This window comes from Protobothrops mucrosquamatus, unplaced genomic scaffold (assembly GCF_001527695.2).
Source record: "Protobothrops mucrosquamatus isolate PMUCROS unplaced genomic scaffold, P.Mucros_1.0 scaffold_99, whole genome shotgun sequence".
NCBI classification, from domain to species: domain Eukaryota; kingdom Metazoa; phylum Chordata; class Lepidosauria; order Squamata; family Viperidae; genus Protobothrops; species Protobothrops mucrosquamatus.
The window spans coordinates 931024-954321 of NW_015386175.1; the positions used below are offsets into that span (position 1 = coordinate 931024).

Consider the following 23298-nt stretch of genomic DNA (forward strand, 5'->3'; position numbering starts at 1 on the left):
GTTAGTTCTAAATCCAGCCACCTTGCCATATTGATGCAGCACTTGCAACAAAGTTTCCAGTGACTCAGTTGGTTGAGACAATGTAAAAACCAAATCATCCGCAAAGGCTTTAAGTTTATATTCTTTAGAAGAAATTCTTAGACCTTTAATCATTGTAGAATCTCTAATTCTAGATAGTAGAATTTCTAGTGACAATACACTGACAGTTAGAACAATTAACCAATGGAACAACCTGCCTCCAGAAGTGGTGAATGCTCCAAAACTGGAAGTTTTTAAGAAGAGACTGGACAGCCATCTGTCCGAAATGGTGTAGGGTTTCCTGCCTGAGCAGGGGGTTGGACTCGATGACCTCCAAGGGTCCCTTCCAACTATTATTATTATTATTATTATTATTATTATTATTATTATTATTATTATTATTATTATTATTATTATTATTTACTCTTTCTCCCTAATGGCCCTCGAAAGAGCTCATGTAGAGGATTTACTCTGTAAAGGTCGCTTGTAAACAAACGAGCTGATCTCATTGCCATTATGAACACTTCAGTGCCCTTTAAGGAGCGGCCTGGGGACAATTGCCACAGTTGCGCCAGCTTGGCAGCCTCTCACCTCGATGTCTTTTGATTGCTAGACTGAATCGCTGTTTTTCTGCTTTTCCATCTGAGAAGCCACAATGGATGCAGCTCTGTTTCTGATCTGGCTGTGTACGTGCATTTTCTGGTCTGTTGCTGTTCCAACCTCTTTTTTAGGGGCCTGGCAAGATGTTTGCAACCAGCCCTTGTTCCTTTTGTTTGCTATCAACCATTACTCCTAGTTGCATTTGCAATCTGCACCAAAAAGCTGCATGATCTTGGTGGCCTCGAAGAAACAAACTATAGGTGATGATTCTTCTGTCATAACAATCTGATCTCAGCATTTTTGGCTTCTGCTTCCCATCTTCCATTTATAATATTATGCTGAAGATGCAGCTTAGAAAAGTTTGGAAGGAAGATTGGATTGCTGGGTTTGCCTGAGAAATAGATACTGTTGTGTTTAGAATGTTAACTTCTCCAATTATACATAGATAGAATTTGAAAGGGCTTTTTAAATGATGTCCGTGCAATCTAGAATAAGAATGACTTAGAAGGATTGCCAGAAAATATGAATTACTTACAAAGTAGTTCATTTTGTGGAAAAGGAAGACGGCGGTGCTAAATCACAATATTTATTCCTTGCATTAATCAATGAAGAGAAGACTGGAGACCTAACATTAGCTTACCTATCCTTAAGAAGGAGCAGAATTTTAGAATTTTCTTAGATACATCCCACTTTGGTTATCAGATATCCTTGAATTTAAATTGAGAGTGATTGATGGGTGGCATGGCTAGCTGACAGCTTGTGAATCTGCATGCAGTTTCATCAGGCCTCCAAAGAACAAGACAAAGATGTGGCAGGATACCATTTTACTTGGAAGAAAACTTTAGCAATATTAAGGGACTTTCCTCCTTGATATGCATAAATAATTTTTGCTGCTGATAAAGGAGAACGTTTGTAGCTCAGGATTTGTTAAGTGCCAGGAAAATTGGGAGATCCAGACAGTTCAAATGGATATAAAGATTTATTGCAAGCTTACACTCTCTACAAGATTCTGAACTACTAATGGCCAAGTGAAATTAGTGGGAGATAAGAGTAGAAGGAATTCAAGGCGGGCTGAACTTAGATCTCTTGTGGGTGTGAAGGGGCTCATGACTGATGACACGTTTGACTCCTCCCTCGGGTTCAGCCTAGGCATCTCCTACTCAGGATTGAAATGAGAGGCCCTTGGTGCTCTCTGAAATTGGTTGTTTTCTTGCAAACATTTCATTACCCAAACTAGTTAACATCATCAGTGTGCCAAGGAACCCCCCCCCGATTTTTTTTTTTTGCTCCACATCAGCCCAAATATTCCAATATTAAAATATTAGACATACCTCGTTCATAATTTTTGAATGCGAGAGAGACTACCCCTTTTAGACGTGGCCTTCCTGGATCCCCTGTCCCACCACACAGATTAGGCTACCACCTGGTCTTTGATCTCTTTTTCCAGAAATGTTATTAGAAATCTTCTCTTTGATCATTCATGCCCCTTTGCCATCCAACTATTGTGTAGGGATTTCCATTTGTGTTATTAAATGAAGACTATGATGCACAGTGTGGGAAGTAAGCGTGACTCACTTCAAAGTTCCCCTCGGCTATCAGACACTTGGCTGCTGGCGATGGGGAAGGAGCCAGGGAGAACGAACTGCTGACAGCATCATTGGCAAGATCAGTAGCTAGCTCAGTGCAATAGGATTTATTGGAATTTGAAATCTGCCTGTGGTGTTAGCAGGCAATCGAAAGCTTCTTTCGTTTGGATTAAATGGAAGATAATCGCAGTAACCAATATTGCCCCTTCACTTAGGACTGAAATCTACTTTGGATGACTGGGTTTTTATCTGTGGAAATTGGTAGGAATTCCTGTTGTGCGTGGGAGTGAAAGCTGAAGGGCTTAGTGCCAGATTTCCCAGGTTGTGCTCTCTCTCAAACTTTATCTGGAAAATAGTGTCCCCCACACAACTCTGCTTGGCCATCAACAACTTCAGCAGAATCTCATCCCAAAATTCTGCTACTGACAGAAGTACTTCAGGTTGGAAAAATCCTTCTCATTAGTTACTCCCAGTTTTTAGAACTTCCTATCAAGGGAGGTAATCTATTTCTACAGCAAAAATATTTATATTTGGGCAGGACTTTGGTGCAAAAACAGACTTTTAGCTGATGAAGTTGAGGCCATCATAGGGGGGGGGCTTATGGTGAGTTTTTATAATTGCTATAATTACTTTTTTAAATGAATTTGTTGGCTGCCTTGATACCATCCATTGGTGCAAAAAAAGGGACATGGTTTCCATAAATAAATGACAAATAAATGATAATCCCAGCCAGCCACAAAGCAAAAAAGATAAATTGGGAAGGCTGACCTAGGGAACTGTCATAGGAAGACACAAATAGGTCTAAACAGGGTCTTAAATAAAACCTGACTTGAGGCAAGCAAACACGAGTAGCATTTGCATTCTTCATAAATACAATCACTGACAGAAATTATGCCCCTTTGCTAAAACAGAATTCAGCTCCCTTATTATGCTTGAAAGCAAGATGCTCAAATCTCTATAGTTCTAGCTGTTTGTCCTCTGGGGTATTATAACCTTAGTGCTAAATCGAAAAGATATCATATGTGACTTTTTGTCAAAAAAAATCTTGATATGTTTATAAGAATATAAAAACAATATTAGAAACCATGGCAATAGAGGTGGTGGGGAAGTGATACACAGAATGCTAAATTATGGATTAGCATTACAAAAAGAAATTATTCTCTTCCTTCTCATCAGCACGGTGGAAATTAAAAAGATGGGAAGCTTCCATTCAGGATTTAGCAGGATTTAGCATGAAGTCCAAAACTGGAGATGCTCATTAAATTATCATGCCATAATTCAAGGTCACTTGGCTTCCGTGAAAAGAATCACATTAGGACACAGCTGTGGTTGTTCCTGAAGATCACGTAATCGCAGTGACAAATGTTGAAATGTGTTGTGCTCCAGTGTTTTAGTCAACCAGCCATGCCTTCTTCTCTGCTGCTCTTATTTTTACTTATTATTTATTTTTCTCACTCTTGCTTTGCTATTTCCTACCAGTGTTATGTGGCCCCCAGGCAAACTTATTTCTCATTGGCTTGTTTTGGAAAGTTTTGCACAATAGGTTTTTTTTCCCCCTAAAGTTATTCAGATTTCTATAAACTGCTATCTCTTGTTAGGATGGATAATATCAGCTGATTATTTTAGAGGGGTGCTACCACTAAAACTGAGCTGGAAAAAGTATCTTTTGGAAGTACTGCTTTAAAAGAATCTTGTTTAGAATTGGTTGGGATGTGTCGGACTACCACTGCTGATGTGCAAGAGAGGTACAGTACTGCCACATTTTTTAACACATAAAATTCTTTTTTTTTACAATCAATAGCAGCATGGAGGATGATATTTCTTGCCAATTCAAAAAAGTGGCCTTGGCCATGGGGGCATCCCTGACGGACAAAGATCTCGACCAGTTGCCCTCAGAAATGAGGCACCACGGTAAGGAACAAAAGAAACCAAAATGGCTGAATTTGCAGTAGGTTCCGAAAGGATATCAGATGTCATATCCAGATTAATTGATAACCTGCATTTGCATATATAGGTAGTCCTCGACTTACGACCACAATTGAGCCCAAAATTTCTGTTTGTAAGCAGGACAGTTGTTAAGTGAGTTTTGCCCCATTTTTATGACCTTCCTTGCCACAGTTGCTAAGTGAATCACTGCAGTTGTTGAGTTAGGAACAAGGCTGTTAAGTGAATCTGGCTTCCGCATTGACTTTGCTTGTCAGAAGGTGGTCACATATGTTACTTATATGTAAGGGTGTATGTCTATACCAGGGGTAGGCAACATGGACTTCAACTCCCAGAATTCCTGAGCCAGCATAGATTGCCTACCCCTGGTCTATACATATGTTGTATATAGTATGTTTAAATGTGCATTATGTATGTGTACACTTTGAGAGCAAGCAACTAAATTTCATTTTTAATGGGTGCCATTGTGGCCACAGTAAAAAATCACAATAAAGGTAGGTCTGTCTGTCTATCTATCATCTATCTATCATCTATCTGTCTATCTATCTATCTATCTATCATCTATCTATCATCTATGTATGTATCTATCATCTATCTGTCTATCTATCTATCTATCTATCTATCTATCTATCTTTCTTTCTTTCTTTCTTTCTTTCTATCATTATCATCTATCTATCTATGTATGTATCTATCGTCTGTCTGTCTGTCTGTCTGTCTATCTATCTATCTATCCAACCGCTATAAATACATGTCAGTTGCCAAGTGTCTGAATTTTGATCATGTGACCCTGGGGCTGCTGCAACAGTCATCAGTGTGAAAAATGATCATAAGTCGCCTTTTAGAGCTCTGTTGTAAATTCAAAGGATCTAAATGAATGGGTGTCCAATAGAAATAGAGAATCTCCATAGACATTTAAATGAATGGGTGTAGGTCACGGACTACCAGTACTGTAGTTTTCAGTGTTAAATCTGGGCTTGTTACTGTCTGGGATGTGAAGTGAGCCATAGTTATGTCCAATATATGAAAATAAGAGCTTTCACATACAGTGTCAATAAAGTACTGCTGACCATATTTATATCGTGCTAACAATATAATTCATCAGTTAAAAATTATCCATTCCATTGCAGCTTCGTTCAATTATACCAAATTCTTTGAATACATGCAGAAGTTTCTGACATCGGAGGAGAAGGAGGTTCATTTGCGAAAAGCCTTCAAATTGCTTGACAAGGATGACAGTGGTTTCATTGAATGGAATGAAATCAAGTAAGATAACATTGGTGTCTATTGCTACAAAGCACAAGGGGAAAGTTAATAAGGAGAGATGTGTCTGCTTGCTTTATTTACAGATGGAGAGGTACAAAATGTTGGAGTGGAGTCACCTCATCATTTTATTTTTAACTTCATAAGCTAAATTTGTTAATTTCTGAGGAGCTAGGTTCAGTTGGATTCAGCTGACTTCTGGACTTACCAGTGTTTAGAAGCTACTACAATCATGTCGGGAGCACCAAAGCGTTTCTGGGTTGAAAGGATTAGCCGGTGACATCACCAATGCCTGGAGAACATCCAGTTGGGGCTCCTTTCATGTCTCCACTAAGCTGCCCACCAATGTGGTATGGATCTTTCTATTCATGGTCACTTGCTTTCAAACTGCTGGGTTGGCAGGAGCTGGAGCGAGTGACGGGAGCTCACCCTATCCCGCAGCAGCAACTGGGTCTCGAATGCCAGCCTGCCAATCATCATACCAGCATCCTAACCACATGAGCCACCATTCTTCTTCTCTTCAAGATTATTTACAGATGTTTCAAGCCATTTTTTGGCATCTTGTTTCGATGTTTCAGGACCTGCCTTTTCCAGGTTTTTCAAGGATTCTTGAAACTATTTTTCCAAAACTGGTCTGGTTCTTCAGATGATGAGGGGGCTTTCTAGAGATCCTTGAAGCCATTCTAATACATTTTCCGCAGGTCCTTCAAAGCATTGATTCTTGAGGTCCTCTATTGATCTCAAAACTCTAGACTGCTGAGATCCTTTAATTCATGTTTTAAGCCATTTAATGCATGCCTTTTGATACATGCTTTAAGCCATGTTTATAAACTAGATGAGTCCCATTACTAGATGAGTAATTAGAAATCTTGCTGGAATTTTGAACTGATTCCCTGCAATGAACTTTTGAAATCACATCAATAGCTACATGAAAATTAGTCTGAGTCATAACTGGACAGCTTTGCCATAGATTATACTGCTATGACAGTACATTTAGCATAAGAGTTAATCCTTACATTAAGGAATGGATATGACCAATCCTGTTTTCTGTGGATTTTCTTATACTTCTTATCCCATAATTAAGTGGATTGAAAGGCAGAATTGGAACTTCCTATCAAGACTGTTCCTACCTCCTGTGTTAAGAGTCGATTAAATGGAACAGAATTCTGGCTGTAACAATTATGGAGAAAAGGTTAACAGATGCAACCTTTACAAATTCATCATGTCCACTGCCTGTGTTGAATCCTGTTACACATGCCTGTTCAAATTTTGTCTTCTGTTGCATCTGATTACCTTACACAGGACTAGATCCAATGTCCCTTCTCAGCTAAGAAACCGCCTCGTGCCTCATCATTATACTCTGTTATATTTTTAGTCCATTTACTAATCACAATTTTAATTTCACATGACTTAATGTATTTTCAAAAGCCCACTCTATCCACATTTGCGGACAATTTAGTTTTCCCCATTTTTACTTAAATCCTTTCCTGAGGTCAAGAGGAAAAGATAAATAAGGTGAGCAGAAATCCAGGGCAGGGAGGAATAGCATATCCCTGTGAAAGACAGTGCAGCATTCCTCAAACACAGGCTCCTTGGGATTATCGTTCCTGTCATCCTGCCAACCCATATGGTTGGGGGCAACAAGCGTCATCATTCAACCCTTACAGCACATCAGGCTAGAAAAAAAATGGATTATCCTGCCAAGCCAGAATATTCATTTTTGGAACTGCTTTGCTCTTGGCTAAGTTCAGTAAAAATGGGCAAGAAGGAAGAGATGAAGCGAGAATGATGATGATGGTGATGCAAAATTGTGCATGGGGAGTTACTAAGCCCAATGCACCTCTCCTTACTGCGGCTCAGTTTCCACCTCTCTCACCCACAGGTACATCCTAGCTGCAGTGCCCAGTAACGTGCCAATTGTCCCCTTGTCAGACGAAGAAGCAGAAGCTGTGATCCAGGCTGCAGACAAGGATGGCGACGGGAGGATTGATTTTCAAGGTGGGCAGAACAGAGCTTAAGAACACAAGTAGCATCTTTTTCAGAGAAAAGATGCATTCATTCTTCTTAGACAGAAGACCACACAAAAAGCAGGCAGGGCCAAAACAAAAGCCAGATTTGATTTAGCTCGACATTAAATTAAACAAATTAAATATTATCTGTGTAATTGTTCCCCATAGCAAAAAAAAATACAAATACAGCTTTGTCATATCACAAAGAGTACCGTAATTTAATTTTTAGATGGACTCTATGAGACGTGCTCAAGTTTTTTGCGAGCATTTTGGCCCTCAGTTGCTGCAACACAGTTTTAAAGGAAAATGTGGCTATTTTGCGGCAAATAATAAAGGAAGCATCACAGTGGTCACTGTTCTGCAATGTTCACATCTAGGACAAATTGTGAGGACAACATTAGAACCAGAAAGTCAGAAGAGCTTGTGACAAAGTTGGTTCAATTATAAAAAGCAAGGATCGTGGGACAAGCAGCATGACTGCAGAAGAGAACAACATCAAAATGGTGGGTGTGGCTGGGTACAAAAAGAAAAAAAAGAGACTTTCACACCAGCTCCAGAAAGATGCCCTAGGCTCCCATGAAACAAATGGAGCTGGGAACTACAGCATAATGCAGACCTTTCCAGAGGCATGGCTATATTAATATCCACTTTTAATAGTCAGATACTGCATATTTTACAAACATTCTTAGATTAGAGCCAGTTGTTTATTTCTTGGCATATTTTAATCCAGTTGACTCAAAAGAACCACCTTCTTTACTTACAAAGCTCAGACCAAGTGTAGCCCAGAGTGGTGATGGTTGAGGGCTGCTATACCACACTACCACTTGCTGAAAACCATTGAATCAACTATGTCTAATAATTAACACCCAGTGGTAAAACTGCCACAATTAAATCCATTTTCTGTAGAAACAAAGCATGGTAGGGTCCTTGGTACTCTCTGAGCTTGGTTGTTTGCTAGCAGACATTTCATTACCCAATTATGTAACGTCATCAGTGCAAGTGAATGAGGATTTTGCTTCCTGTTTATATAAGCAGCTTGCCCTGCTAGCTTTGGTGGTGGGCAAATAAAGCATTGTTTCGCCTTTCTAAACTACCTCTATCTGTAAACTATTCAGAGTTGCAACCTAGCTGGAAGAGAAGTATCCATTCATCAGGTAGGATGTATATATTTGAATGCCAAACCTACTGAATTCTGATTATCTTATTGCATTGCAGAATTTACTGATATGGTCACCAAGGAGAAGATTCCAGAGAAAAAATAGAGAAAAATAAACCTACCTCTTACTTCTCTACTCAAAAGTGGTGTGCTGGGCTGGGATGGTTGTTGGGATCTGTTGGTACTTGTATCTCTCTTTTTTTTTTTCTTGAAGTACCTTTTTTGGGGGGGCAGGAAGATTTGGGAGGGCAGGAGGGGGCGGGCGCATCTGCAGCTTGGTAAATGTCCTCTGTAGTGCACCAGAAACAATTCAAAGCATTCATTATATTTCTCTTTGTGACATCTTTTGGGGCAAGCAGCTTGTTATGAAATGCCCTGCCCAATCTTTTGAACCGGCTTTTTCCTGGCTATGCTACATGAGAACGGGAATCTCATTTCCTCAGCCTATACTTGCCCGGTGGAAGACATGTAGTTGTGGTAACAGAGCAAGACCAGCTTTTCTTAGAACAATGAACAGAAGGCCTATCCTTCCCTACTCTTTGCTGCAACCTGCCCTTCTCCCTAGCCTTTATTCATTAAATTTACCAGTGCCCTGACTGCTCCCTTTGCCTGGAAGATTAAATCCTGTTTTCCTTGGCTCTGCTCTTTGGGGAAGTGGAGACCGGTCGGTGTGCAAAATATGCAGTGGGGGCAGTTCTAGTTACAGAGAACATGGGGCTGAATGACATCTGGATGAACATGGTCTAAAACCCCACCTCCTCCTAATGCCATGTTTTCCTCTCCTCTAAATCCTTTGCTGGCCTTGCAACACGGAACTAGAAATGCTTGCTTAGGTTTTATGCCACAAAAAGAAAATGTTCTTGAGGCAAGTAAATGCCATATGTTTTCACCACACTGGCTGTAGCTTACATTTTGTTTGAGGATGTGTGTGACCAGTGAAAAGGGGTTGAGGGGAAACTGAAGACAGATGCATGCATGACACCCTCTGAAGATCTATTCCAGTGATGGCGAACCTTTTAGAGACCGAGTGCCCAAACTGCAAACCAAAACCCACTTAGGCATTGTTGGGTGCCGGGTGGGTGTGGCCCATTGGGTGGGTGTGGCTGTGGTAACGGCAGACTGGGTGGGACTAAAAAGTTCAATCAATCAATTCCAACTTTGCAAGATCTTATTTTTTCCTGCAAGAAGTTGAAATTGACTGATTGACTGAACCTTTTTTTTTTTTTTGCACACGGCGGCGGAGGCCTAAAGCGAAAAGGTTTTATAAAACCCAGATGAAGACCTAGGACTGGGGCGATGACGCGCGTGCCCACAGAGAGGGCTCTGCGTGCCGCCTCTGGCACCCGTGCCATAGGTTCGCCACCACTGATCTATTCTATCACAAAAGAGTCCTGAAATGGTGACTCTCATTTTCTTTTGCAAACCAAGTGTCAACAAGGGGCATCGTGGATTAGCGCCAAAGACTCACTACCAGAGCTGCCACTGAATTTAGCAACCAGGGGGGGAAAGGAATCTTTCCAATGCACGGACTCATTCAGAGAAAGACATTTCTTGAGGACTGCAACAAGGGAGGAAAGCTTTCTGCATCTGGGCTTGTCCCAATGGGCTAGCTCAGTCCTTTTAGATTCTGGTCACCACTATGTCTGCAAACACCACCCATGGCATCTGCCAAACTTCTTTATTTTTAAAACGAGCTTACAAAGGGGCAAGGAAAACGTATTCTCGTGCATAAATTGCATTTCTCTGTGCTCACATTCATTTCATGGGCAAGTTTACAAAGCGAGGAGGTGGCCTGTACCCCAATGTTTTATTTGGATAGATGCCCTTTGTTCAGGAGAAAAAAAGTCCGTGGAAAAGATGGGGTGGTAAGACAGTAACCTGGGTGGCTGATGTTCGACTAGCCATGCCAACGGTGGCAGCCTCGCAAGTACGACTTGCCTCCAGAGGTTGTGGGTGCTCCAACACTGGAGATTTTTAAGAAGAGATTAGACAATAATTTGTTTGAAATGGTACAGAGTTTCTTGCTTGAGCAGGGAGTTGGAATAGAAGACCTCCGAGGTCCCTTCCAGCTATGTTGTTCTCTTAAGTACTCATCCATTGGAATCAAAATTCCAAGTCTGCACACAGGAGCCTTCCCCCCCTTTTAGATCCTGAATTTAAGGAGTAGCTTTAGAAACCTGTATAAATTGTCTTCTTTAGAAAGCACACAATGAACCTCTATCCCCTAAACCCTATGCTTTAACACAACACCAATATTCCAATACGAGGGTGGCAGGCAACAGTCAGTTGCCCATTTAAAAGAACAAAACTTTGAGCTTACGCAGTTTTATACTTGACAAATCAAAGCATTTAAGAATAAGCCAGCCTGACATTAAACCATTTGACTAGGAATTAGCATTCTGTTCTTGCATGAAAGGGTAATACAGTATATAAAGAATATCCATAATATGTACATACCAGAGAAAGCAACTATTCTAAAATATTCAAAAGGTTTCTGATAATTAAAAAAGAGTAGCAGTCAACTCTCACCTGACCATATCACTATTTTCCACTGTCCCAATTTTTTGTTGCTGTCTAGATAATTTTATAGAGCTCCACAGATTTTGTTAACTCCTCAAATGACATCATCTGGCCAAGTTCAAGCTGGGCAACTAAATATGGTTGATCAGAATTAATATTTGGATGGGAAACCTCCAGGAGATACCAAGCTTGTAGGTTAGATGGGGAAATGAAAAAAAAAGTCTAGAAGATTAACAATGACAAACCTCTTTGGTCTTCTTGAAAGCAAAAAAAACAAAAACCTGCAGGGATGGTAGAGGGCTTTGGCCTTTAACCTGGAAGGAGAACCAGACATAACAGCCCCATTTCCTTGCTATAATCACTTCCTGCAGCTGATATAATTTGCATTCTTAAAAACCTTTCAGTCCTGAATGCAACTTTGCATTCCACTTTCTACACTTTGGTATTGCTTTGGAAATATTGGGTTACAATTTCTAGAATTCTAGTACAGGAAGTCTTAGTGATTAGTGGCCCACAATTGAGACTGGCAACCCCCTTGCTAAGTGCTGTAGTCCCTAAGTGAAGCATCACATGACCACGATTTAGGATTTTACATAATAATAATAATAATAATAATAATAATAATAATAATAATAATAATAATAATAATAATAATAATAATAATAAAGTTGGAAGGGACCTTGGAGGTCATCTAGTCCAACCCCCTGCTCAGGCAGGAAACCCTACACCATTTCGGACAAATGGCTGTCCAGTCTCTTCTTAAAAACTTCCAGTGTTGGAGCATTCACCGTTTCTGGAGGCAGGTTGTTCCACTGGTTAATTGTTCTAACTGTCAGGAAGTTTCTCCTTAGTTCTAGGTTGCTTCTCTCCTTGATTAGTTTCCATCTGCCTTCTTTGTTAACTGTTTCTTGTGAGCCAATGGTGAAGCACCCAAATGGTGATCCTATGACCGTGGGACACTGCAATGGTCAGAAATGTGAGGATTGGTCACAAAGCGTTAATTTGTTTACATCATTCTAACTTTGAATGGTAATTAAATGAAACTGTCACGTTATGGGAATGCTACCTGCACCTACTGCAGGTCTATTTTGGTTCTGGGAGCCAAAATAGTATATTTGGAGAATACCAGGTTGGAGAAGACCCATTGACATGTCTTTCACTGAAAGTAAAGGGTGGTGGCTTTTAGTCCTTTTCAGAGCTGGTGCAACAGTTTTGCCAAGTTCACTTCCCAGTAGGAGATACCGGTACTCACTTCTGGGAAGAACCTAACATTATAGAGCCAAGCCGACACCATTTGCAACCAGGCGGTACATTACAAAAACTATTACCCTGCAATTCCTTCTTCTAAGTGCTTTGTGGCTGAGGATTATGGAGTTAAAGCACATCTAGAGGGGAACAGGCTGGAGAAAAGGGTGTGTCCCATCTCACATTAATTTGTTAGGAAAAGAGTTTGAGCTTCTTGTTCCAGAAGAAAAAACTCAAGAAGGTTATCTCATGGTGGCTTAAGAGCCACGGCTGAAGCAGCTGAAGTTGTCAGTTCAGGTAGAGGCTCCTGGCAAGCTGCCTAGAATTGCTACAGAAGAGGGGAAAGATTAAATACAGGAACTGCCACGAGCGTGCAAAGCCAAGTGAGTGGCACAGCCAAAGAAATAATCCAGCTTCTGCAATACACAGAACAGCTGCCACCTATACTACAGCAGGGCTTAGAAATACTCCCAAGCACAAGCACGAAATATTGGTAAGGTCGTTGAGTCAGAAAATGCTTAATAACGTACAGGCAGTCCTCGACTTACAACAGTGCATATATTTACAATTCAAAGTTACGTGGCACTGAAAAAGTTACTTACCATTTTTCACAATTATGACCATTGCAGCAACCCTGGGGTCACGTGATCAAAATTCAGATGCTTGGCAACTGACTCACAGTTATGACGGTTGCAATGTCTGACTCATGTGATCACCTTTTCCAACTTTCTGACAAGCAGTCAGCGGGGAAGCCAGATTCACTTTTAAAACTGTGTTTGTTAACTTAAAAAACTGCAGAGATTTACTTAACAGCTGTGGCAGGAAAGGTGATAAAATGGGGCATAACTCACTTAGCAAATGTCTCACTTAGCAACAGAAAGGTTGGGCTCAATTGTGGTTAAGTCAAGTCGAGGACTACCTGTATAGCAATGACTCTTTGTAAACCATGTACTGAGCCGATCACCTTGTGGCTAAAAGCTCATGGACGTTTTCCAGAATGCAGTGACCACATGAGGGCAATATAAGCCCACACATCAGAAGGCCATTCATGACGATGACGATGATGGATAACCTCCATGGGACAGTGGAGAAAGTAAACAGGGAAAGGCCCGCATTGCGTTTTGCCACCTTTCCAGTAGTTCCTGAAGCTCCAGGAAATATTCTACTTGCATTCTAGCTACGGGACGTTTGTTCCAGCTTGAGAAGTAGCACGTATTTGTAATATACTAAAAATACTCACAACATTGCTAGTGGAGCAGCCTCTTCTTTTGAGCCTTCCCGAGTCACGTGAACTGTTCGTTGCCATGGAAATTTGCTACCCTCAAAATTACCAAAACCAACCAGTGTTCTATGAAGTACTGTAGCTTTGCATCGTGCATTTAGATGCCAGAAAATTACAGTTCACCAAATCTCTGGATGATAAAATAACATTTTGAGATGAATTTGTTGCTCAGCAAGCCTTGGCCTAGGATTATAGTGGATAATGTGAATCCCAACCCAAGCTTAATCACAGTTATAGTTCTGGGCTACTGCCCAAGATAAACTCCATATAATTGATTATATAACACAAGCCATGTTATTTGGGAGAGATTAAGCCTTGTTGTCTAGAGCTGAAGCAGCCTACGCTTTTATGAAGCCCAAATTAGAAAACACTGTGGAAAAAGGCAGCAGTGCTGTCCTGAGAATACCTCAAAAACTTTTGGGGGTTGGATTGGAAGCTGCTGCAGTGTCTGACTGATCCAGTTGAAGGATCTTTGTGCTGCCTTGCCAGTAGTTTTAATACAGTTCTGCCTTTTTAAAGAGTTTCTGAGGTTGCAGATAGAAAAATTCATCAGATGGCCCATCCCTTCTCCTTGTAGAATTGACCGCCAAGGAGGGCTTTGAGGACTTATTTTTTGTTGTTGTTTAGAGATGAAAGTACAACTGTAGGTCCATGGAGTTGTTTGGGTGGGTTGTACTGATATCAGACTTCCCTTCCTGAATAAATCTTCCTTTTCCTTATCTGACTATCCTCACTCCTGCTTTGCTGAACTGAGAAGAAGTAGAAAAAGAAGAATCACAGAATTATACAGTTGAGTGAATCCATTAAGAAAATCAGGATAGAATCCCAATTAAAGCTTCGGTTCCAATTAAAGCGTTATATCGCAGAAGATGAAAAGCAGGTTGCATAATGGGTCTTAAAAGTGGAACTCGATGGGGATGCCCCCATTATTTTCCGTTTCGTGTGCACATTTAAAAAGGTTCTCTGTTCTGCAGCAGAACTGTGGTAAAACGCCCTCTTATGTGTGACCTTCTCTTCAAGGGGAAGTCAGCGTCAAAGTTCCTCTGATCTTCCATTTGTGAGAGGCTTGGTACAAGACAGCTGGCAAAGCCAATCAGTCCTTGTAAACCGCCCTCCTCCTCCTCCTCCTCAGATGAATCACTATGGTTACTACTTCTCTGGAATTCCTTAGTGACTTTTAAGTTAAAAGTAATCTGAAATAATACATGATGAAATTTAAGTGGTTGGAGATTTTAGGAATAAAATATTCACTAGTTGGGAATCAGGAATCCTCCCAAAGGACAAGAGTGAGGCAAACAAACTTGCAAAACCTTATTTGTGTTCTTTCTTCATGTGCCTTTATCCAGAACAATTTTTTCCCTGCCTCAGATCTTATTCACCATTTGGTGAGCCAAAAATAGAAATGGAATTTACGTCTTGCAAATCTCAGCTTTCTTTATTTCATTTAATTCCATTTAAGAAGCAGCTTCTAGCTCTTACGTTTTCTCTTTCTGGAATCTCAGAAGAGCGAATTGCTAAACAGGACATTCAGTTAGTGCTTTGATGCATAATATTCTCTAGCATCTCCTAGTGTCTAGAAAAACAAAAGTCTCCTATTTTTGTGAACTATTCAAAACATGAAGTAGAATATTCATTCAATTCCCTTGTTCCCCTTATAGAGTATAAATTATGGAGACCACACCATCACTGGAATGCCCTACACTACAACATTCATTTTACTGTATTTCTATTTTATTTGAATTATTTTTGTAAGAGATGACTGAAGTCTGAGGGCGGGGTCAAACGCACCATCAGTTTGGAGTTCCTATGTCCCCCTGTAAAAGACCTAAGTCCCCTTGCACTCAGTTGCTAATTTGCCTTTACCGCTGTGTATAGGTAGCATGAAATAAACTCATACTGCTTTTGAACTCTTTCCTGGCTCCTGATTTCTTGCACTTGGACATTTTTCATAATACCAAATCAGAGTGTCCATAACTGGATGGGTGTCAAAAAACTTGTATGTTACATAAATACAACGATGCTCAAAAGTTTGTGAACTCTTTTGAATTTTCATTATTTCTGCATAAGTGAGCTAAAATGTGATCTGTTCTCCACACAAGCCCTAAAACTAGACACTGGTAGTCTTTTGTTTGGTTGTTTAATGACTGTTATAAGGATGATATTGTCTTTTATAGGAGCTATGCATAAAAATGAAAAACAATTGCATTCAGATTTATGGTTTCAATGGTTAAACAGGATCGATTATAAAAAAAAAACATTAGATGAGTATTAAGAAGTATTAAAAAGTTATTATTATATTCTGACCAAAGGAGAAAAACACAGTTCTAGACAATCATTTTACAAATTAGCTGTATTTTACTGTTAAAATACAATGTCAAGAAATGGAATACCATCTTTTTTCCAGATATTTTCTTCAAGACAGATCTCAGAACAAGTTAAAAAAATAACAATCAGAGGGGGAAAAAAAAGACCTTACCCCTCTCCCCCACCAACAAACAGATTAGTGTTCATTTTGACTCCATATTTTCTGGACCGCAGGAAGCAGTTTTATTCGGCTATTCTGCACAATCATTTGACTCAACCCTTACAGGGGCCACCAGGTTAGGGTTGGTTCAGTTGCTACTTGGCTGCTAGCAACTGCTTACGCTGCTGCTCCAAGAGCGACTCCAGATGCTCTGCCCTCTTCATGGCTGCCTGCAATGAGAAGAGAGCTCACTTAAAGGGTGATAGGTTTGAGGGCTCTACTATACCTAAGTAGCCCTACATCTCAGAGAGGAAAGTGCCTTCTAGGTGCACTTTCCAAAACTGACACTTTTGATAACTATTAGTGACGAGACAGACTGAGATAGTCTGTGTCTTTCCCTGAGATTTACAATCCTTGGCAAATAAAGAAGACGTAATTTTGCATTCCTTCTTCCAATGATCCCAAACTATATTTTGTGGGGTTAAACTCTTTTGTGGCCAGGCTTGTCTGGAATCTTATAAGATATACAAGATATAGTAAAATAACAGATAGCAAGAGAAAATAACCAAATCAAATCTCATGAGAGTGTAACAGAAACAGTATTTCAGTATATTTGCATCAGCAATATATTATTATAATCTGACTGAATTTTTAACATTCAGAACCACGAATACAAAAACATTGGTAAAAACTTCTGTTTATTGAGAAACTCAGAGAAGCAAGATAAAAGTCTTATTTCTAAAGATTTTTTTCATATAGTCGGGAAAATCAAATAGGAAATGCTTGCAAGTTTGAAGAGAAAATTAAAAATTGGAATTTTAAATAGAAGCGCTATAATATTTGAAGTTTTCAGGTATGTATATTCTTGCATGTTGCACAATACATATAAAGCAAGTCATAAGACTATAATAACAAACTAAATATTTGTGACTGTTATCTTATTTTGATCTGTGTTTTGTGTAAGCATTGTATACAAAAACATTATTTCAAAAACAAATGAATTATCATCAGACAAATATAAAACAATGGTCACTTAATTGTTGATAGACCAAAGTGATTGGTTATTTGCTGAGGTGTTACACAATTGGTTCTTGACCAAACTCTTAATAAAATCATAGTGTATTTTAGTCATTTATTTCGGGAACCTGGAACTTTTGAATATAAAGCATCTTTTTTGGCGCTGAACAGATTGAATCTCCAAAATTACACACACACATAAAAAACCCTTCCAGACTGCATATTCAACCAGACTTACTTTTGGTGAGATGGCAGGTATATAAACTATAAATTATTCGTCCATAAATTTGGGGTGAAGGAGGACCTACCCATCAGTCCCCGATAGAATTAGCAATAAAGAGCAAGGAAAACTGGAAATTCTGAAGTGCTCAGGAAAAAAAATGTGGCCCTGTCTACTATATGGATTAAAGGAGCTACGAGTTAAGAACACCCTCCCTCACTAAGAAATAAGAGGGCTGTCCCTGTTACCCTGCAGAGAAAGGAAAAACACGTAAGATATGCTACTGTGCAGATTAACACAGGGAGCCCAGCGGCTTTATCCTCATGCAAACTGGAAAATGGTCCAACAGACGAAAAAGGAAAAATTGTAGGTCTCCAACATTGTGTCCTCCGGTTTCTCCAATGTAACCCTTGAACAGCAAAAAAACTACACTACTCTGGGTGGAACTAATGTAGTTGGTTTTCTTCCCAACAATGGATAGAAAGGGAGGGGGTGGTGGAAAAAAGAATACTGTATGGCCATCAAGGGTGGGGGGAACCCTATTCATCCAATTTCTGCCTTTCTATAACAAGCCAGTTTCACAAGCTTGTTTCTCCTCATGGAACACTCTCCACTTGTTTTCTTGGAAGTCTCCTACCTTAAAACCTTTATTATTCTTCACAAGAACTGGCAGGCCTTACAGAACCTCACCTCATACTGCTTTCGAAAGCTGTTCACGGCCTCCTCTTTCTTCACAATTGCTGCCTTCACTCTACACGGAAGGTCAAATGAGATGACAATCGGATAACCAAGCAACAACTTCTTCATTAGCATAATCATTAAATGTATACTCCACCTTTCTGCTTACATAAGCACTTACATGTAGCTTACAAGAACAAGTCAAAAACTAACTGTCTGTTATATCCTTGGGCAGAATTTTTTTTTTTTTTTTTTTTGGCTGGACATCCTCCTCAGAAAAGCATAAAGGTTGGGATCTTTGGTCAAAACCAGGACTGGAAACACTCCAGATAGGACTCTTGCAATTCAGCTCTCTTCAGTTTGGGCTGCTTTGTGTCTTTCTTCTTTGGGAAGAAACTACACGGAGGCTTAAATAGAAACTGTGCTTGGAAGTGTTCCATCTGGGACACATAACAACAGACTTTCAGAAGAAATGCCTTCATCACCTCAGATCCTGCAGGGCAGAGGGCCTCCATTCAAATCCTACAGTTTTCATACTCCTCCGAAGTCTATGAATGAATCACTCCTATATAAATTTAATAGGGTGCCATTGACACGAGAGGCAACAAACAACAATAGTGTGTAAAACAGGAGTAAGCAGTTAAGCTTTGTTCTTTGCTCTGATTGAAAAGTTCAATAAGCCAGGGAATCAGGCACACTTGATTTTAAATTGATTAGGAAGGTACACCTCTCATCTGTTAAAACTGCCTCTTGGCACAGCTTGCCAAATGCACAGGGCCACCATTTTATGTTTTGCGCATCTGGCTTGGGAAGGATGGAAACGTTAACTCAGTGCTGGACTCCAGTAGGATCTTGGGTCAGAACTAAACATCTGAAAAGAAGATAAGAGAACTGTTGTTACCTTTTATGCACCTCTTCCAGCTCCTCCTCTTTGTCTCGCATCACTCTGTCCAGCTCCAAGCGCTGGCGGGCACGAAGTTCAGCCATTTCTATCTTGAGATGTTTGTTGTCTTCTTCTGTGCTCACCAGTCGGTCTGCAAACTCTTGCCGAATAACCTCAGAGAGGCTGCTGCGCTCCTGAGCTAACTGGTCTTTCACCTATTACAGCAAGCATGTGAAAAAGACTTAGTTCTTATTGTGAGAAAGCCCAGGCTTAAAATCAGCCTGTGTACCGTCTTCATTCAGTTCTCGCATTTCTTTTTGTCCTTAGGTATGGACCAATGCTAGATCAATGTCCTTTATCGTGGGATTCACAGGTTCTGAAGCATTAGAACAGTGGTTCTCAACCTTTTTAATGCCGTGACCCCCAACCGGTCGTAACTCGAGGACTAAACCGGTCATAAGTCGAGGACTAAACCAGTCGTAAGTCGAGGACTACCCAGCCGGTCGTAAGTCAAGGACTTTCCCTGCCTGGGAACGCCGCGCAAGTGTGGTTCCGTCCCCTGCGCCGGCCGAGGCGTAGCTGGCAAGCGGCAGAGACGGAGCAGGCCGACCACCAGCTGGCCCAGCCCAAGGGAGGTAAGGCACCCGCCGGAAAAGGGGAAAAAATGGCGGACAGCCTTGCTTGGCGACCCCCGTGAAATGGTCAATCGACCCCAAATGGGGTCATGACCCATAGGTTGAGAACCGCTGCATTAGAACTAAGCATTCTTAACTAAATTTAAGAATACTGGGAGAAAAGGAGCTTATCAGAACAAAAATGCACATTTAGGAGTCCTCTTTCCTGTGATCAACTCACCTTCCGGATGTCCTCAACTTCCTGTTCTTTCTGGTGTAGAAGACCTTGGAGACGAATGGTCTCACTTTCTGCTTCCAGCAAATGGCCCTTCTGCTCATTGCAACGTTCTTGAAACCTGCGTTCCGACAGCTCCAATTCCCGCAGTTCTAGTTCGTATTTGTCCCGCATTCTCTTTAGTCTGAACAGAGAAAGGAAGATTATTCGATTAATTGCGCTCTAGAGCAACAGAGGTATATAGAGTCCAAGGTTTTTTTTAATGTACAGCATTGTTTTAAACACAATTTTCCTGAATTTACAAGTTGTGAAGAATACAATGGCACAGTGGCAAAATTGTTCAGCTACTGGGATCAGATCTGGGCTGCAGAGTATGAGTTCAGACCACTGTCTCTTTATAGGACTTACCACGGCATGAAAAATTAAGTATGGGAGTGAGAGGCTTTATTTAAGGCTGCGGTCACAATTTGCATCTTTTTAAATCCTGAAAATGTCAGCCCCATTAGATAGACCAGAAAAGGAAAGAACTCCACAGAAAGCCTAAAACTATTTAGTGAGATAACAGATTCCTGAAATTCTGATTGTGCTCTTCCTCCTTTCCTCTCATACACTTCAATGAATCCGGGAGGTGACTGCCTGAGCCACTTCCAAAAGGGATCTTTCATCCTGGATTTTCAGGCTTCCATGGCTTACAATTAACTTCTTTAGTTTCACAGCAAAGAGCTCAAGATGTTCACACGTATCTACACCATGATTCAAGCACATAAAGCAGTGTTTCTCAACCGTGACAATTTTAAGGCATGTGGACTTCAACTCCCAGAATTCCACAGCCAGCACAAGGTTGAGAAACACTGACATAAAGCATATCCATCATATCAGCTTCCCGTTAAGAACTTCAAAAAGCATAACCTCATTATAGCGCTTTACTGCAAATTCAACCAATTGCCACGCTGAGTATTCACTCTCAGAAATGTCTTTTGGTTCTTTGACCATCATCTCTGACTTTCATCTACCAGCATCTTACCTGTTCTCTGCGATCCTTTCGCATTCATCCTTGGCAGAGGACATGTCAGCTTCTAGCTTCTGGATGACTAGCTCAATCTCCTTGTCCCTTTCTTTCCGGACTTCTTCTCTTAGCTCCCGTTCTCGAGTTAGTAGCCAGGCCTCCTGAAGAGGACACAAAAGAAGACATACACACACACACACCAGTTAAAACAGCTTTCTGTTGAAAGGCATTCTACTTTGACAAAGGTGCAACTGAAACTTAGGCAAGACACATATCAAGCAGAATGATGTATGCCCCCCCCCCTTAAGATTCTGCCAGCACCTTTGATGGGTTATGTTGCCTTACTTCAATGCTTCCACAATCCCCTAGAAAATTCTCTGAAATGGCAGACACAAGATATAGAAATAGTCACCAGGTTGTATTTATGCTGACTTGAGCCTTCTTATTTAAGCCAAAAGGGAGGGATGGGTTTTTTGTTGTGTGTAAGCATCAATTTGTGCCAGTGCAGCTATATTTTTGATATTATATTTGAAAGAAAGACTAAGTCAATTCACATCCTGCTGAGGTAGCCACATCTGGTTGTCTCAATAAAACTCTTTGTTTAGGATTATCTTTGAGGTATCCTGTCTCTTGCAGGTTGAAGTTGAATACATGGTATGAAATTAATAGCTAAAATATTCTTGCTCTTGCTCTTTTCCCCAGCCCAAAAGTAAAAGCAATCTCCTTCTTTTTTCTGCCTCTACTCTTTTCATCCTTTCTCCAAAAATGCTAAGCAAACTTCCACAGAGTGGAACACATGCATTTTTTTTCTACTAATTCCTATTCCTTTCAATTAATCTTCAATGAACCAAATAACATCTTCTCTGTGTATCTTTTCAAAGGGTCTCCCCCCCCCCCACAAATCCAATCTCTGCAATACCTCTTAAAACTTGCATTCAATGTTTATCCTTAGCACTTTTCCTTAGGAATTATTTCCAAATCTGCTTTTAGGTCACTCCTATTTTTCCTGCTTCACCCCCCACCCAATTCTGCAATTCTTAGTTTTGCTATTTTGTTATAATTCTCTCCTTTCCAAAAATAGTATTGTAAGAATTATATAGACATACTGTAGTATTCAAATAAAAATATTGTTTTCATTGGATCTTACTGTATTACTGTATGACTCACAACCATTTAATGACCGTTCAAAGTTACAATGACACAGACCTATGGCCACTTTTCACACTTACGGCTGTTGCAGTGTCACGTGATCACCTTTTGTGCCCTTCTGACAAGCAAAGTCAATGGGGAAGCCAAATTCACTTAACCATGTTACTCAGTTAACAATTGCAGTGATTCAGTTAACAACCGTGGTGTAAAAAAAAGGTTGCAAAATTGGGCAAAACTCACTTAACTGTCTTGCTTAGCAACAGAAATGTTGGACTCAATTGCGGTCGTAAGTCAGGGACTACCTGGACTGCCTTTTTCATGTTTTATTATATATTGTGTAACTGTTCTTTAATCAGTATGATTTGTGGTTCTGAGTCCCCTGATATGTATTTTGAACTTGGTTTTAGTTCTGTAATGAACCGTACTAACTTTTTAAAGCTTTGTGTCTTTGGTCTCAGATTCCCTAGAACAGGGGTAGGCAACCTCGGCTCTTTTATGACTCATGGACTTCAACTCCCAGAATTCCTGAGTCAGCATAGCTGACTCAGGAATTCTGGGAGTTGAAGTCCATGAGTCATAAAAGAGCCGAGGTTGCCTACCCCTGCCCTAGAAGCAACCATGAAAAGGTGTCACAAGCCCTTTGCAAATGGGAGATCAGTTTGTAAATCAATATTTAACAAGCATGCATGTATATAGTTGGGGATATTTTGTTAACACCAGGAAAGTTCCCCTGAGCCACTGATGGATGATGAGTGTGTGGCTTAGGAAAGGAAGCTACAAATATTACCTCTTTTTTCAGGTAACTGGCCTCCCAGGCCTGCTTCTCCATAGCCAGTTGCATCTTCAAGGTCTGTATTTCTACCTTGAGAAGGGGGAAAAAAAGTATGAGGAAAAGAAAGGGATCAGAGTTCCACTGCCTCTTTCCAATCTCCAGTACACAACACGTGATGGGCCTAAGGGATCCAAGTTGCAAGACTGAAGAGGATGTTATCAGATTACTCACTAAGGGGGGCACATAATGAACTGGGCTCACTCACTCTGCATTTCATTCTGCAACAGTCATGAATCTGAGAATAGCTTTGGTCTATAGCTATGTGGGAGCAGATACCTGCTTCTTAAGCTAGGCAGAGCCGACAGTGATATGAGAGAGAGACCACCTTTAAAGTTACCTAAATCTTATTCTGGTTAGAAAGAAAAAGGGAGAATAAAACCAAAGGAAGCGAGTGATCTGTCGCTCTAACTTCAAATGGCTTAAAGCTGTATCTCCAGCTTCACCTTTCTAGTTCCATAGTCTTCAAAGTCACATGGTCAAACTGATGAGAGAATATCCCAGTCCATATGTAGCCTCATCAAGCTGCAATTCCCTCCCTCAAGGAGGAAAGGGCTGGAGCACTTTGTGGGGGGGGGGGGGG

General features: G+C 40.5%; 2 protein-coding genes across 2 annotated transcripts in view; one reads left to right on the forward strand and one right to left on the reverse strand.

Annotated features, from left to right (window-relative positions):
• The window catches only part of PVALEF (parvalbumin like EF-hand containing), a 12394-nt gene extending 3678 nt beyond the window's left edge, over window positions 1-8716 (forward strand). The window contains exons 2-5 of the mRNA XM_015815130.1: window positions 4006-4115; window positions 5276-5411; window positions 7291-7406; window positions 8633-8716. Of these exons, the coding sequence (XP_015670616.1) occupies window positions 4010-4115; window positions 5276-5411; window positions 7291-7406; window positions 8633-8679 (405 nt within the window). The 5' untranslated portion in view covers window positions 4006-4009 and the 3' untranslated portion in view covers window positions 8680-8716. The remainder of the gene's footprint in view (window positions 1-4005; window positions 4116-5275; window positions 5412-7290; window positions 7407-8632) is intronic.
• A 7239-nt stretch (window positions 8717-15955) lies between these two features.
• CEP131 (centrosomal protein 131) overlaps window positions 15956-23298 on the reverse strand; it is a 25085-nt gene continuing 17742 nt past the window's right edge. Inside the window, exons 20-25 of the mRNA XM_029284027.1 lie at window positions 22674-22748; window positions 20756-20898; window positions 19738-19915; window positions 18901-19097; window positions 18012-18072; window positions 15956-16314 (exon numbers count right to left, since the gene is read on the reverse strand). Coding sequence (XP_029139860.1) covers window positions 16240-16314; window positions 18012-18072; window positions 18901-19097; window positions 19738-19915; window positions 20756-20898; window positions 22674-22748 — 729 coding nt within the window. The 3' untranslated portion in view covers window positions 15956-16239. The remainder of the gene's footprint in view (window positions 16315-18011; window positions 18073-18900; window positions 19098-19737; window positions 19916-20755; window positions 20899-22673; window positions 22749-23298) is intronic.